This window comes from Homalodisca vitripennis, chromosome 2 (genome assembly GCF_021130785.1).
Source record: "Homalodisca vitripennis isolate AUS2020 chromosome 2, UT_GWSS_2.1, whole genome shotgun sequence".
In the NCBI taxonomy this organism is placed as follows: domain Eukaryota; kingdom Metazoa; phylum Arthropoda; class Insecta; order Hemiptera; family Cicadellidae; genus Homalodisca; species Homalodisca vitripennis.
This window is the reverse complement of record NC_060208.1, coordinates 110,602,051-110,618,330: the sequence shown is the minus strand read 5'-3', so window position 1 is coordinate 110,618,330 and position 16,280 is coordinate 110,602,051. Positions and strand designations below refer to the sequence as shown.

Sequence of the window (16,280 nt, the reverse complement as noted above, 5' to 3'; positions counted from 1 at the left end):
CGATTAGAGAAGAGCTTCGGTTGTGTACTTGAATTTAATATCACACTCAAGGCCTCGGTGGTTCCGTATAGCTCTCAAGTTAAGATAATGAATCCACGCTGGCGCCGTGTGTAATAGGTAACTTGCCGTGGTACGTACGAGAACAATCCAGAAAAATCTGGTAACTAATAATTATTTAAGTAGTTTATATCAGTGAGTTAAATTGATGGATGCGGCATCACTGAATCAGAAATCAGCGTAATATTAATTGTCATGTTAAATAAGTAATTTTCTGCTTAAGGTAATATTGCATAAATTATCAATATATATAACACGTTACTTGTTGTGACTGTTAAATGTATTTTATCAGTTTAATTAAGAAAACTGCCGAACTTCAAGTACATATGTTTCCGGGTCAAACAACTGTAACCCAGCTATTACCAACAACTAATTAGTCAACAAGCAGTGGCAGTAACTAGCAGCAGCAGAGTGGAGGGGCGCTGACGTCCTTGATGTTACAATCCGATATATATATATATATATATATATATATATTCAATATATATATATATATATGTTTTCATTTAATATATTAGAGGATCACTGACTTCTAAATATTGAAGTAATAAATATTTATAGATGTTCATTATTACCGCGTAAATTATTATCTATAATTTTGTCAGTCTTGTTGAAGATGGAGCTTTTACTGGCTACTTTTAACTTCAATACATTTAAAACACACAAAAACAATACTTAAAATTTATTTTTGTGTGTTTTAACTGTAATTATGTTGGTCATCATTGTCATTACAATCTTGTATTTCTGAAATAATTATTTCATTTTTATTGTCCTTTATTCTAAAAATAAAATTATGGGTGTATGAACTGATATAATATGAAATAAAAATTTGAGAATAAATCTTGCTAAATATCTTGTAAACACATCATCTATTGTTTTTCTACATCTCGCTGTACTTGTGTTTTATCGTTTGACATTTTAAAATTAATATTTTCTTATAAAAAGTCATTGAATGGTTTTGACGTTTCTTTAGCAAAATTTGTATTAAAATGTGTGTTTACGTAATTTATTTTTTAAGCGAATGTAAGGTAAGGCCCAATGTAGTTGAGTAAAGTTTATAATTATAATCAAAACACAGATTAATTTTCTTCCAGGATTAAATTACGGCTTGGTTAGCTAGAAGAGATGCAATCAATTGATTTTTAATCCTTTTTTAAATCCCATTAGGACGGAACTAGCAGTGAACTGGAATAGGAAATAATATATTCCGTGCTGATATTCAATTTAGAAATCAAATCGTTTATTTGTCAATTGTTATTTGAAGAGTTAAACAAAAATCAATAAAACACACAATCACAGATCAACTTCTTTTCTTTGTAATAGAAACATATCGGACATTACCAAACATAAAATTTATTAATCTCTTAACAGAGTAGTAAAAGAATACGACTGTCACCGAAACAATAAGCATCAGAATAATTACAACATCCAACAATAACAGTTCATACCACTTAAGATAAACTGATGCAGGCTTCAGATGAGGCGCTCCTCCATGTCTCAACACGTACTCTATCCAGTACACGGCTGTGTCAGCTGGAGACATCGGCTGGTCTCTTACTATACTGGACACTCTCTTGGCGTTCTCCTTGTACCTGCAAGACAACATCCGTCAATAACAGTTCTTACATCCAAAGATAGAATGAGACAGGCTTCAGATGAGGAGCTCCAGCATATCCTATCACGTACTCTAGCCAGTACACGACCGTGTCAGTTGGAGACATCGACTGGTCTCTCACTATACTGGACACTCTCTTGGCGTTCTCCTTGTACCTGCAAGACAACATCCGTCAATAACAGTTCTTACATCCAAAGATAGAATGAGACAGGCTTCAGATGAGGAGCTCCAGCATATCCTATCACGTACTCTAGCCAGTACACGACCGTGTCAGTTGGAGACATCGACTGGTCTCTCACTATACTGGACACTCTCTTGGCGTTCTCCTTGTACCTGCAAGACAACATCCGTCAATAACAGTTCTTACATCCAAAGATAGAATGAGACAGGCTTCAGATGAGGAGCTCCAGCATATCCTATCACGTACTCTAGCTAGTACACGACCGTGTCAGTTGGAGACATCGACTGGTCTCTCACTATACTGGACACTCTTCTGGCGTTCTCCTTGTACCTGCAAGCAACATCCAATAAATAATAGTTCGTACCACCTATATAGGCAGGCTTGAGATGAAGAGTTCCAGTATATCTCAACACATCTATATACAAAAAAACTTATATATCATGGGAGGACCTTGAACTTAAATCTTAATACTGAAAAAAGTAACCTAATTACATGTGTTACTATGGCACTTGTTAAAATACTAAATGACTGTACCCAGTTTGTTTACACATTTTTTTTACTCTATAATTTTGTTATTGCCATAATGATTACTTATAAGACGAATATAAGAATGATCGCTAACGTTCAGCCAAATCCCTTGGAGTGACATGCACTATAATCGAACTCGATGTTGCCTAATGAAATGAATCTTCATTCAGAATTTCAAGTTCATAGATCCGTTTGTTCTCGACAGAAAGGCGTATAGACAGAAAGATGGACAAAAATAAAAATTTTCTTGCCTCTGTAGTGATGAGTGATACGGTTAAAATGTCTTTAAATTGTGTAAAATATAATTACAAATTTGTAACATAATGAAGTTTTAACTTACCTGGGCATTGCTCTGGCGATCTTGTACGTCTGCAAGAGATCAATTTAAACGTTACCACCACCTTACAAAGATTAACCGAAAATGGATATGACTACGAAAAAAAAATTAAAAAGGACTTATATATACATATGGTACCTCAAGAGACTAATAATTTATTGAGTAAAAGGTCTAGCAGATATAGAAGATAGTGCTCCTACAAGAAGTATTAATGTAATCTGTATTAGTGTTTATATCTTTCAATATTCATGATTTACCATGTATTATTACCTTGGATTACTTATAACCGTATATATCTTCTCGTACACAGTCTCCTCCGTGACTTCATCCAGTTCCAATTTGAGTCCAACACCGAGATGCTCGTAAAACCTCATGTTGTACCTGAAAAAAAAAAAAAATATTTTACATAGCTAGCTTACATAGTAATCTGCTAAAGCCTATTGTATTTGGTAAATTCTGTTAAATATTATTAAATAACAAGCAGTTTAAAAATAACTGTGTGCAGCATAGAACAAATATGAGCCTTTTTTATACTATCACATTTTATTAAGTCTATAAAATTATGTGTAAAATGCAAGTTGTGTATTTTTTAAGGATTGTACATTTAAAAGATTCAAACGAATATTCAGAATAATGCAAATATACGAATAAACCCATATATAAATGTACCCTTTATTAATAATATCAATATACAACAGTTCAGCAAAAGTAGTATCCAGCAGTACTGAGTACTGCTGGATATCCAAGCAGACGTAGTGACAGTATTTGATAGCTCTAAAGTCGATAAAAGGTCGTAAGAAATATGACAAATAAGCCGTTTCGGAGGTCACTTTAACAACCTAACCCTTAGCGCGGGAGGGTTACATTGGGAGCAATCTTACCCTCTACTCTTCTACTAAGTGAATATTTTAATAATTAACCAAAGTGACTCACTTCTTTCTGAGCCATCTAACAATTTCTTTGTTAACGGGGTTAGTCGAATCCTCTAGGCTCTGACGACGAACTGGTGTAGGTTGCATGTGATGTAAAGAGCCGATGGCCGAGTGGTTTAATAAGGCGTCGGAATTTGAGTTTCAGTTTAGAGCAGGTTCAAAATTAAATATGAAAAAGCAAGCAGTCTGCACTGTATCGAGTTTCTTCTTTATTCTATTTGATCCTTGTAGAGCCTAGTTACCTACGAGTATGGGCAGAATAAGGTAAAAAAGGAAAATTGGCCTCACCTTTTTTACACAATAAAAATACATTATCTTAAAGTTAAATTGTAATTTGGGATTTATAGCTTAAGGGAATGTGACTTTAGAGTTTTGTTTATATAACATTTAATATTTTAAAATTTGTTTTACTTTTATCCGAATTTGGATTTGGTTCCCAGTACTTTAGCTAGTAAGATAGTTGCTCTGGGTCCCGGGCAACAATTTCATTGCATAGTAAACGTTGCTTTTAAGCTTCACATTTATAGTACGATTTTTTTAATTTCAAGCGGCTATTCTTGTTCCAAAATAATACCTTACCAACCGGTTAATATTAATATGCCTTTCCACTGTTATGGTACTTTATAAAGCACAATGTACGAAGTGTAGTGGCTGCTGCCAAATAAAATATAGACATTAGCTCATGGAAATATACCTTAGACACTTCCATAGCAGTATCGTGGATAGTTAGCATAAATATAATTCTAGTAGCGATCACTGCCATTTCGTTGCCTTAAAATACCTCCCTCATCAAATCTGTTATAATAGCTATCGCCAATCAATGTCATGTGAAATAACTACCTTTGCTCGCCGGTAAAAGGTATGCCAACGACTGGAACTCCTGCATAGAAAGCTTCGTGTTGGCTGAACAGTCCTCCATGAGTCAGGAAGAGAACGCAGTTAGGATGACCTGCTTGACATAACAATGGTTGTCAACGTTGTCATCAATATATAAGTCAATATATAATTTTTTCCTCGCTAGTTAAAACATACTACAGTTTGAGTAAACTTCCTCTTTGAACAAAATTTATATGGACGTTCCAAGTAACAAATTTCCGCCGGGAATAATGTTCAACGCCCTTTGTGTCCATTTGTTAATTGAGAAGGCTTGGCAAAACGTGTTTTATGAACGTTCTCATTGCAAACATTTTTACGTAAATTTGTGATTTGGCAATTGTGCTATGTTTATGTAAATAATTCTCAATGATCTATGAGTCATCACAATAATTATTCATAACGAAAATAGTCATGGGCATTCTATTGATGAATGATAAATCCAATCAGATCCAGGAAATCGAAACCCCATGACCTTATATTGCGTTCTACACAACGCAGGCTGTATTAATGGATTTTAAGGTGAGCTTGTGGACGCTTATTGGATGAAGCTTATGAATAAAAATAGTATTTAATAAAACTGGCATCGAGTTGTAACCAAAGGCATTATGAAACCGAATTTAACCAAACTTATTATTACAATTTTACAACTCAAATCCAGGATTATTACATCAAAACCCTGGTGTACTCAGAAGGTGAGAGTTGATGGAAACCAGAGCTCCAGTGATAACTGATAATCACAAAAAGAGTTGCGCATCATAATTACAATTTTACAACTCAAATCCAGGATTATTACATCAAAACCCTGGTGTACTCAGAAGGTGAGAGTTGATGGAAACCAGAGCTCCAGTGATAACTGATAATCACAAAAAGAGTTGCGCATCATAATTACAATTTTACAACTCAAATCCAGGATTATTACATCAAAACCCTGGTGTACTCAGAAGGTGAGAGTTGATGGAAACCAGAGCTCCAGTGATAACTGATAATCACAAAAAGAGTTGCGCATCATAATTACAATTTTACAACTCAAATCCAGGATTATTACATCAAAACCCTGGTGTACTCAGAAGGTGAGAGTTGATGGAAACCAGAGCTCCAGTGATAACTGATAATCACAAAAAGAGTTGCGCATCATAATTACAATTTTACAACTCAAAATCCAGGATTATTACATCAAAACCCTGGTGTACTCAGAAGGTGAGAGTTGAGTTGATGGAAACCAGAGCTCCAGTGATAACTGATAATCACAAAAAGAGTTGCGCATCATAATTACAATTTTACAACTCAAATCCAGGATTATTACATCAAAACCCTGGTGTACTCAGAAGGTGAGAGTTGATGGAAACCAGAGCTCCAGTGATAACTGATGATCACAAAAAGAGTTGCGCATCATAATTACTATTTTACAACTCAAATCCAGGATTATTACATCAAAACCCTGGTGTACTCAGAAGGTGAGAGTTGATGGAAACCAGAGCTCCAGTGATAACTGATAATCACAAAAAGAGTTGCGCATCATAATTACAATTTTACAACTCAAATCCAGGATTATTACATCAAAACCCTGGTGTACTCAGAAGGTGAGAGTTGATGGAAACCAGAGCTCCAGTGATAACTGATAATCACAAAAAGAGTTGCGCATCATAATTACAATTTTACAACTCAAATCCAGGATTATTACATCAAAACCCTGGTGTACTCAGAAGGTGAGAGTTGATGGAAACCAGAGCTCCAGTGATAACTGATAATCACAAAAAGAGTTGCGCATCATAATTACAATTTTACAACTCAAATCCAGGATTATTACATCAAAACCCTGGTGTACTCAGAAGGTGAGAGAGTTGATGGAAACCAGAGCTCCAGTGATAACTGATAATCACAAAAAGAGTTGCGCATCATAATTACAATTTTACAACTCAAATCCAGGATTATTACATCAAAACCCTGGTGTACTCAGAAGGTGAGAGTTGATGGAAACCAGAGCTCCAGTGATAACTGATAATCACAAAAAGAGTTGCGCATCATAATTACAATTTTACAACTCAAATCCAGGATTATTACATCAAAACCCTGGTGTACTCAGAAGGTGAGAGTTGATGGAAACCAGAGCTCCAGTGATAACTGATAATCACAAAAAGAGTTGCGCATCATAATTACAATTTTACAACTCAAATCCAGGATTATTACATCAAAACCCTGGTGTACTCAGAAGGTGAGAGTTGATGGAAACCAGAGCTCCAGTGATAACTGATAATCACAAAAAGAGTTGCGCATCATAATTACAATTTTACAACTCAAATCCAGGATTATTACATCAAAACCCTGGTGTACTCAGAAGGTGAGAGTTGATGGAAACCAGAGCTCCAGTGATAACTGATAATCACAAAAAGAGTTGCGCATCATAATGGGTCTGATGCTGAAGGCTTTATGCAGTTTTAAAGGGATTTATTAGGATATATTCCAAGTGGATATTTCAAAGACAGAAAAGCACCCAAAGAAAGATATCTCTCTGAGGTTGAAAGCTCCCAGAAGTCGAAGTTCTAAAATGCAAAGTTTCCTAAATCACAGACGGAAGCTTCTAAGAAGGTTTGGAGTTTCAAAAGGCCTTTAGCTCCGGGAGCTCGCATTGGCAGGATATACTGCAAAGGTTGAAAGTTTATTGAGATTGGGGTTTCTTATAAGCACGGAACTTTCAAATGATGAGAGTTTGAAAGCTCTTTAAACCTATAATATTCGAAATAGAAAAGTTAAATATATCTCTCTTTAAGTTATATTAATTATATCATCTACTCGTATGTATAATATACCTATGTATAATATATCTATGTATAGATATAATATATCTATGTATTCAATTTGAAATATACAAAATTAACTGCAGTGACTGTGAAGTTATTATATTGGACAAACTCGCAGAAATGTTAATAAAAGGTTTAAAGAACATATACAAGCTTTAAAAACAAATAACATGTCTAGAAAAAAACCAAATTTCACTGAAAATGTATTAGAAACTGACCATAACTGCACAAATTTTGAAAAAAACGTGAACATTTTTAGATATTCAAACGAAAGGAAAAAAATATTACGTATCTATGTAAATTATAATAAACATCCTCATAAAATTTTAAATAGCAACATAAAAATAAGCTAAAACGTTTTGGAAAAAATTATTAAATTCTAATTTTATTAACAACTGAGTCATATAAAAATAACATCTGTTTGAATGGTCCAAATGTGTACAATTAGTTGTTTATTGTTTTACTTAGACGTTAATGTACACTGATGATGGTTGAATACAGAAACACATGTATAGCAATACAATAACTTTAAAAAAAGGGTTTTATTTTACTATACCTTATACTAATTCTATCATATATTCTATAAGGCAAAATCTAAGATCTTGTTATTACTAGCGAAACGTTTACCTACCTATCACCGTTGGCTGTGGCACCCATTTCGTAAGCATTATATTCTTAGGAAGTCCGGGTATACTTTCAAGTTGTGTCTTCCATAAAACCATATATGGCATCTTCTTGAATGCAGTGACAAATGCCTGAATATATTTACTAGGCATGATATGAGATGGAACAAATGTTCCTAAACTGAAGAAAATCACTCCTTCTTTAGCATTGTCCATGAAACTATCAATATCCTGTAAATACGTAAGCCAACTAAAGTCCAAAACCAGTTAGATTATCTCAGTTTATCTAAGACATCAGTATAATTATGTTGTAACATTTAAAATAATCTATCTAAATGAAAATTACTGTTGAATCAATAAATAGTATAAATATTATAAATTAAAGTTGCTTTTTGTGTTTGTCTGTTTGTACATCAATATTTTATAAACTAGTTAACAGATTTTGATACGGTTTTCACTGTCGGCTTCTATGTGAACCAGGGCATGTTCCTAGGTATGATACATATTTTAATCATAGAAACTACAGAAACATTTGTATAATGCGAAAATTTATGTTTTAGTGCTTCCTTTGTTAATAGTGAAACCTTACGATTTAAAACAAAATAATGTACTACGAAATTTTACATTCCAAAAAGGCCTTAAAAAAGACCGCGGTGGCATATAACTTATATCTTCAAAGAATAAAGTACAGTAATCAAATTTGTCTTTTAAAGTTTACAATTTTATTAGCATTTCCGAAGCTGTTTATATAAATAAAGTTTTCATATCAATGCATTAAGGTACATTACGAGTAGGTTAAATTACTCTCCAAGCAAATAATTTCAATCCATATTTTGGTAGATAGGTATTACGTTAAAAACCCGCTTGTTTTGGTTGCGCGACTTATGCTTAAAGAACGGCAACTGTGCTCTGATTGGTCGAGCGGGCATCACACCACACTTCATTGCGAAGTATAGTAATGAAATCCAAGAATAACTAACATTTAACTAAAGGTAAGTAAACCCGATTAGTAGAGTTACTACCTTAGTATATTTTTAGATTCTGAAATTTAGCAGTTATTGTTATTATATTGTTGAGGCATAGTAAAGAAAAACATTTTATTTTTCAACCATTTTTATTCTTGACCAGAGCTGCTTTTGTAGGTATAGTAATTTATGTAGTAATAAAAAATTACACAATTTTGATAGCAAGGTCACAAAAATAACCTTCCAAGAAATTTGTGTTGTCCAGTGAAAATACTATTTTAAATATTGCTTATACATATACTTTGTAGTTATTAGTAGTAATAATATATAATGTTAGATAAGTGATCATGAATTGATCTAATTTCATAAAATCATTTGATTTGGTTTAGCGATTGGTTATTATTAGCTTAATCTGGTACATTATATTGTTAGAGGTATTATAGGAAGATTCTTATAAATATCAGAGTTTTGAAAATAAAAATTAATGATTGTTTTATGATTTAATTTAGAAATATATATGTATTGGAAAAACATGTATTGAACCCGTACGAAGCTGGAATGGGTCGCTAGTTTAAGATAAATAAGAACATTATTATATACGATTACTATACAAATATCATTCGGTTCAATTTGAGGTGAAATAAATGCTACATTAATTTCTTAAGAAGTTAAGTACGTTCTTAAGTACGTTCTTAAGTTCTTAAGTACGTTCTTGTGGTATTCAGGTTTTAGAAAATTGCATTTGGCTTTCACGATCATTCAACCATAAATGATTAGAGATAATGCTTTTATTAAGACTCTGCACTAAATGATTTTGGAACCATTTAAAAGTTTATATAATGAATTTAGATCGTGTGCTTGTGTATTATGGACATAGCAGTTATTTTGTTTCATTCATCGCAATGATAAGGTATCGTTTGTAAGATTATTTTAAATTATCAAGATAGTATATACAATTAGTGTATGAATATTACCTGCGGCAGAGGAGTATCGTGGGCACTCATATGTGTTCCTCCAATCGGTATCATATTTGGAGTGTACGGTCTGGGATAATCCATGATGTTGAGTGAATTTGTAAGGGTTATGGAAATCTCTTTTATCATTTCCTTCACATGTGGCATGCTAGGGTCTTTGTAGTACTGTTGAACTATCTGTTGGTGTCTCGGAAGATGATCCAAATGATAAAACAGTATAGTGATAACTGTTGACAGAAAGTTTTGTAATCTTTCCTTAAAGGACATGTTGTGTGTGAAAGGGAAGGAAGCGATATCAGGAATGTAGGAAATGGATAGAGAGTTTCCAACTATCCAATCTGTAAGACCCCAGGTTGAAAATCCTTGGAAATTTATGATTGGGGCTTGAAATTTGTGACTAAAAGCGGTAAGAGAAGCTTGACCCAACGAAACTTCGAGGAAAACCAGGTCAAAATGTTCATCTGATTCAAGTAAGTCTGCGACATTTTGATTTTTAAAGACGTCTTCACAAGCTAATGCTATCACATCCCAAAGCCCCTTAATCGGGAATCCATAAAAGTTTTGCTCAAGGACTTTTTCGTTAAATTGTTCAAATGACCAAGTACCTGCAAAGAAAAGTTTAATTATCATTATACTATTCTAATTATTTCATATAACTATTTTAAATAATAATATTAATATTACTAACACATTTACATCAGTGTCCAGTAACGCCTTAACAATTTGCATAAGGGTTTTACTTCGAGATCCACTTTATCATTTGTATACTGTTGTGTTAAAACTTTACTTAACTGTATATGTCATTCAGAACTGTTGGTAGGTCGATGTACGTAAGGTTGGCTATACTGTATGGTGGAGGATATGGACTGTAGACCACCACCTCGTGCCCTCTCTGAGCCAGAAGACGGAATATGGCGTACTGCAGGATACTATGGCTCTTGCTGGGGAATGGCAACACTGCGAGGATCCGTGCGCAATGAGCAAGTCCGCACAGGCTTATCAAAACCAGTAAAACTCTCATTGTCTTCTGCAATGTAAAAGTTAACCCACCATGCTTTAATTTTGTTTCTTAAAACTAATACATTTCTAAGAATATATATATATTACCAAAAGCAGAATATGTTTACCATCTGCAATTTAATATATTGCTATGCATCACTGAGAATATGACGAAAAATTTGTCTCAAACGCTCTGTTGTTTACAATGATATCCTTTTTGAGTGACACAAACTCCTAAATACGAGATAGGATGAATAATCCTGTGTACCCTCACAGCGAAAACTGCTCGGTCCCTTCTTCCATCTGTTATCTGTTGGCTGTTCAGACAATATTAGTAGTTTGAATGAAAATGTATATGGTGTAAACTAACATTTCTTTATTGTATGGCGATTAATTCCGTACAAAGGTTTTGGATAAGACTAATATTACAAAAATCAGTGTACATTCAATGGTTATCACATGTGTTATCGCAAGAAATGTATCTACTCAGTTTATCAGTTTAAGAAGGAGGTTTTTTTCGCTTACTAAATTGTACTATAAGTTGTTATCTTATCACTGTTCCTCCACCACCTTCCAACAATCCACTTACAGAGCAAAATATTCTAGAGCGTCGTGATCATGATATTTTTATCGTAACAATAGTGGTGAGTTTTAACTATTTATTTATGCAATTAAAAATGCCATTGTAATAGAACTGTTATTTTAAGATAAATAGTAAAGTAGAATATTATTAATTAAACCCTATAATTTTATAAACACTCAGGCAAATTTCACGAAATCGTTAAATAATCTTATTAATTAGTTGCAAACTGATAACGTGGTTGATATAATACTTAGTCATAACTAAGGTATTCGTTAGTTATTTTCATTATTCCAAAGGCCTCAATATTCAACTCAGCTAAATTTAAGCAGTGTATTGGCGGCACATAGGGATCAGTGTGTTGCACATCTTTATATTTCCATCTGCACAAATAGCTACCGACTACCATCTACATTTTTCCGGCTCACACATGGTTAACATGTAACTAAATCTTGAGGTATTTTAATTGTGTATTGATTTAATCAGTGTTGTTCCAAAATAACCATCCTGTTTATTTAACAAAGGATAAAGTAATTAGGTCATAAAATTAAATAGTAAAATATTATCATTACTTAGTACGTATTACAAGTTGACATTTATACAGAATTAATATTTTTTTAATACTTCTTAAGAAGATTCAGTACCAAATATGTTATTTGTAAAATGTTCTATTTTTACTGTAAATAACAATAATGTAAGCAAGCGCCTTCCCCTGATTAGAAACCACGACCTTTTCCATAAGAGAGCTGTGGACTTATAATAACTAACCTATGGAGGAAGCTAATTGACTGTTTCAAAACATTTATTGATAACATTCTAAAGTTGTTAAAAGTGTTAATCGTGTTCTATCTACAACGACTTCTGTCTAACTTCCAAATATAAGCATGTTATTGGGCCGCTATACTCGGACACTGAGGAAACAACTTGGCAACACCGCTTATTGCATGCTTAACATTATTATTGGCTAGTTAAAGAATACGTAACTGAGAGGCTCCTCCCCTCAAAGGACTTCTTTACTAGAACTTTCTGTAATTAGTAATTTAATTGTTATGAAAATGTATAGCAACAATAAAGTTGATACTTCTATAATTGAAACTGAGTGTACGAATCATAATGTCAATCAATGTGTGTGGTAAAAAGTAACTTCACCAATATTGGCCGATGTTGCTAGTGAATATTAAAAATTCAAGATATAATTAAGTATTATTGCTTAAAACATCTAATTTGAAATAAAGTTAAGTTACATCTTCTTTTAATCTTACATCAAGTTCTATACATCAAGTTAATCTTCTTTTAATATACTAAATGTGGTATGACACTGTAACAGGATATTGTACTTTAAGAATTCCGAATAACCGTTTCTATACAACATTTCTAAAATTATTTTTCATTTTAAAAAATAAAATAATTGGTTCTAAAAAGAAGCAATGCAATTAATTTTAATTTGGTTTACAATACGCGTTACAAAGTTTTCAGGTTGTATCTTTAAAAATCTATTTTTAAGACTAGGCGTTAAAAAATTTTAGACTTGTAGTATTTCCACCTCCTCGAGATTCGAACCCATGATTTCTTCCTAAGAGATCCCTGGATCTTAATTACCAGACTAATAAAAATTCTATGTACTTATTACGTTTCTTAGAGTATTTATTGATAATATTTACAGCTGTTATATGTGGAAACCCCATTTTATTCTTAGTGATTTTAGTCAAGCCGCAAAATGTAGTAGATTTGGTCACCTTGTATGGGCAGTGGGCACTGCATTCCAGGACCTGTTAACTCACATATGATGAACCGAACAAAATTAATGGGAGCTACTTGGGTCAACGACAGGACTGATGGTCGAAATACCTATCAACCTATTGCACGTATTATAGTACATTATTACAATTAATGATTATTCATGTTCTTTAGAGTTTTAATAATTCAAATATTACCATAATTATTATTCAAAATTGTATATGAGTTATTGTAAACCACGTGTTTATGCTACACTAATTGTTCGTCCCAATCCTCTTATCTAACAGACACTATTCATGTTATATGCCATTTGATAAAAGAGCAATAAAAAAAACAGTTGACCAAAATTGTAGTGAAATAAATATCTATAAACCAAATAAAGTAGAACATAAGTTTTTAGTAGATCAAAACATAATGTTGATAAATTTGAAATTGACACCCACAATGTCCCAAAACCTAAGTTTCCGTTTGTATGTCCTATATGTTTTAGATTAAATATAAATACTTATTTCTTGAGATATTTCTCAAGTTGGTTTTACATTGCAGGTATGAAACCTGGGTGATTATATTAATTTCAGGTGTGCCTTATTGAAAAGTAAATTTACCCATTTAATCTATATTTAACCACATTTTACCCATTTTAAAATGACAGGGTTTTTCAACACTTTTCAACTTGAAAATTTGTTATTACTAAGTTAATTTTAGGCTGTTACTACGACAGGCCTAAAGTGTAAAAACCTCAATCAAAACCAGATTAACGATCTAAATAAATAAAGTGTATGAAATATAATTTTAATCTCATCAGACGGCACTAACGGTGGATTTAAAACTGTGAACCTGTTCGGCTTTTGGTACAAATAGGATCTTCATATAGGTACGGTACTTAACATATAACATATAATAAATGTCATATGTTACTTTGTCTACTTTTATTTTGAAATTATCAAAAATGAAAAATACAAGCGCGTTCCTAAATATTCTAATGTGGTTTAGCCTTACCGAAATGTACCGGTTTATCTTACGTTGTAAACAGATCGAACATCTAAAAATATTAAAATATACTCTAGACCCGTGTACATCTCCGGAGACTTTGTTATATTGTCTAAGCGGTAAAGACTGTCCAGGAAGGAAGAGCCGTTTTATGCAATAAGTCAATGATGTCAAGGTTATCTGTAATTTTCAAGTTTGTGAGTCAATCTAAGCCATTTAGATAAGATAGAGATGAACGTGAGTAATTGGGTGTAAGTGCTTTGCCCTTGAATCTACCCTTGATCTTCTTTGAGTATCTTTCTTTTAATAACAATAATCAAATAAGGTTTACAATTATCGTATATTAATGAGTCCAAAAATAACTGCCAAGATATAACGCCATTTTAAGGTGTTTGGGATTTCATTGCATTTTTTCCCAGAAGTCTCAGAACACGGAGCTCTTGGTTAATTCAGATCTGACATCTCGGGACTGCTAATTCTCTGCCTGCTCAAGGGAACTACATGAACGACTCCTTTAATGTCCAGTATTAAATAGAGTACAAAAGTTGGCGAGGTCAAATAGTTCTTCGATGTATCCAAAAGATATTTGCTAATGTTAGCTACTAGGTCTGGCCGTGAATAGCGCTGTGAAACAGCGTTCCAGCGAGAATGCTGTGTTCTACCTTTTTGTGGATGCCATTGTGGAAGTGAACATTGGCCCATACTTTTCAGTTCTAAATATATGTATTAGTTGGTTATATTGATTGATAAATGAGAAAAGTAATGGTAGTTCCATAAACTCGTTTCCTTATTTATTAAGGACCTGGCAAGGACCAGTTACAAGTTAAATAGCACATCATAGCAGTATACCATGACGTTTACCAGGTGTACAAAACCATTATGATAAAATAGATCACGCCTTAGAAATTATTTATCAGCAATCTTTATTTACTTCAAGTTCTTGAAACAAAATTATTTATATACGTATGATCAAATTACGTAATTATATTAAACTCCCTTAATTCTAAGTGTAGCTACCAAGAAATACAGATATTTTCTTCCGTTCATTTACTCAAAATGAAAACAAACCATAAGTGGAGAAAAAAATTCCAGTTCAATTTAAAACCGTATTAGTATTACTTTGCTTGGTAAAACTAAGTACCAGTGAAACCACTGATTTTTCAGATTAGTATGAATAATAGTTACCTGATCTACGTGGTTACCAGTGCCGTAATCCTTGTTGGATGATGAATATTACTTACAATATTTCTATGTCAACAGAAATGCACCTTGCTGATTATCTCTTTTTGGATACGAGTGGTACTTAAGATATAAACGTGTCAATAGAAATGAAGAAGGTAGACATTTTATGTGTGTGAGAGAAGAGATTACAAATGCACAAATAAGACAACAGTATAAGCTGCAATTGTCTTCGTATTGTTTTGAATTCATTACGAGTTTGCCACGTTACCGGTAAAACCAATGACCAGTTTAAAAATATCTGGATAGGAAATATGTACCTTGGTTGAAGGTTAACTACTTTTAAACTGTCCTTAATATCATGATAAAGCAATCTCTGAAGTTCTTACTTACTTAAGAAATTTCGGGTCAGGTCGTTAAAAACGAAAATGTCAAGAAGTAGGGCTATATTATTTCACACCATACATAACACGAATTTTAAAAGTACTCATCCAATTTTGAAACCTATAGTTATTTTTGGTTCTATCAGTTCTCAACTGTGGATAACCTATATTTGATCCGATCTTTATAAGTCTTAATTACTGTACTGCATGTTGTATTTTTAATCGTTTATACATTTACTAATAGTGAAATATAAATAATAGGAGAAGAGAATGATGTTGTTCATATTGTAAATTGCTTTGAATTTATTAAACAGAAAAACTATTGGAATTCGATTTATGAAATTCTTATGAAATGCAATCTCTATTTATACCTTAAAATAATAATCCATAAAGAATGTTTATTCAACTTACTTATAATGGAACCACAATGGTTAACTTAGTGGACCATTAAATGAGTAAGAGAAGTGTTGGCATGTGCTGTGTTTATGCATGTGCACTACAATCCCACTAATATTATAAATGCGAA

General features: G+C 32.8%; 1 protein-coding gene across 2 annotated transcripts; it reads right to left on the bottom strand.

The window, feature by feature from the left end:
• Positions 1–1,270: 1,270 nt before the first annotated feature.
• LOC124354587 (UDP-glycosyltransferase UGT5-like) lies at positions 1,271–15,460 on the bottom strand. Of its 2 annotated transcripts, none has more exons than XM_046805155.1 (7): positions 15,378–15,460; positions 10,679–10,913; positions 9,887–10,491; positions 7,956–8,178; positions 4,491–4,599; positions 2,989–3,099; positions 1,271–1,649 (listed from the first exon to the last, which is right to left on the bottom strand). In XM_046805155.1, the coding sequence occupies exons 2-7, from the start codon at positions 10,905–10,907 to the stop codon at positions 1,358–1,360; spliced, it is 1,569 nt and encodes a 522-aa protein (XP_046661111.1). In that variant the 5' UTR covers positions 10,908–10,913; positions 15,378–15,460; the 3' UTR covers positions 1,271–1,357. The 2 variants fall into 2 exon arrangements, with proteins under 2 accessions (XP_046661111.1, XP_046661112.1); XM_046805156.1 differs by lacking the exon at positions 1,271–1,649 and adding an exon at positions 1,684–2,005.
• Between the last annotated feature and the right edge of the window lie 820 nt (positions 15,461–16,280).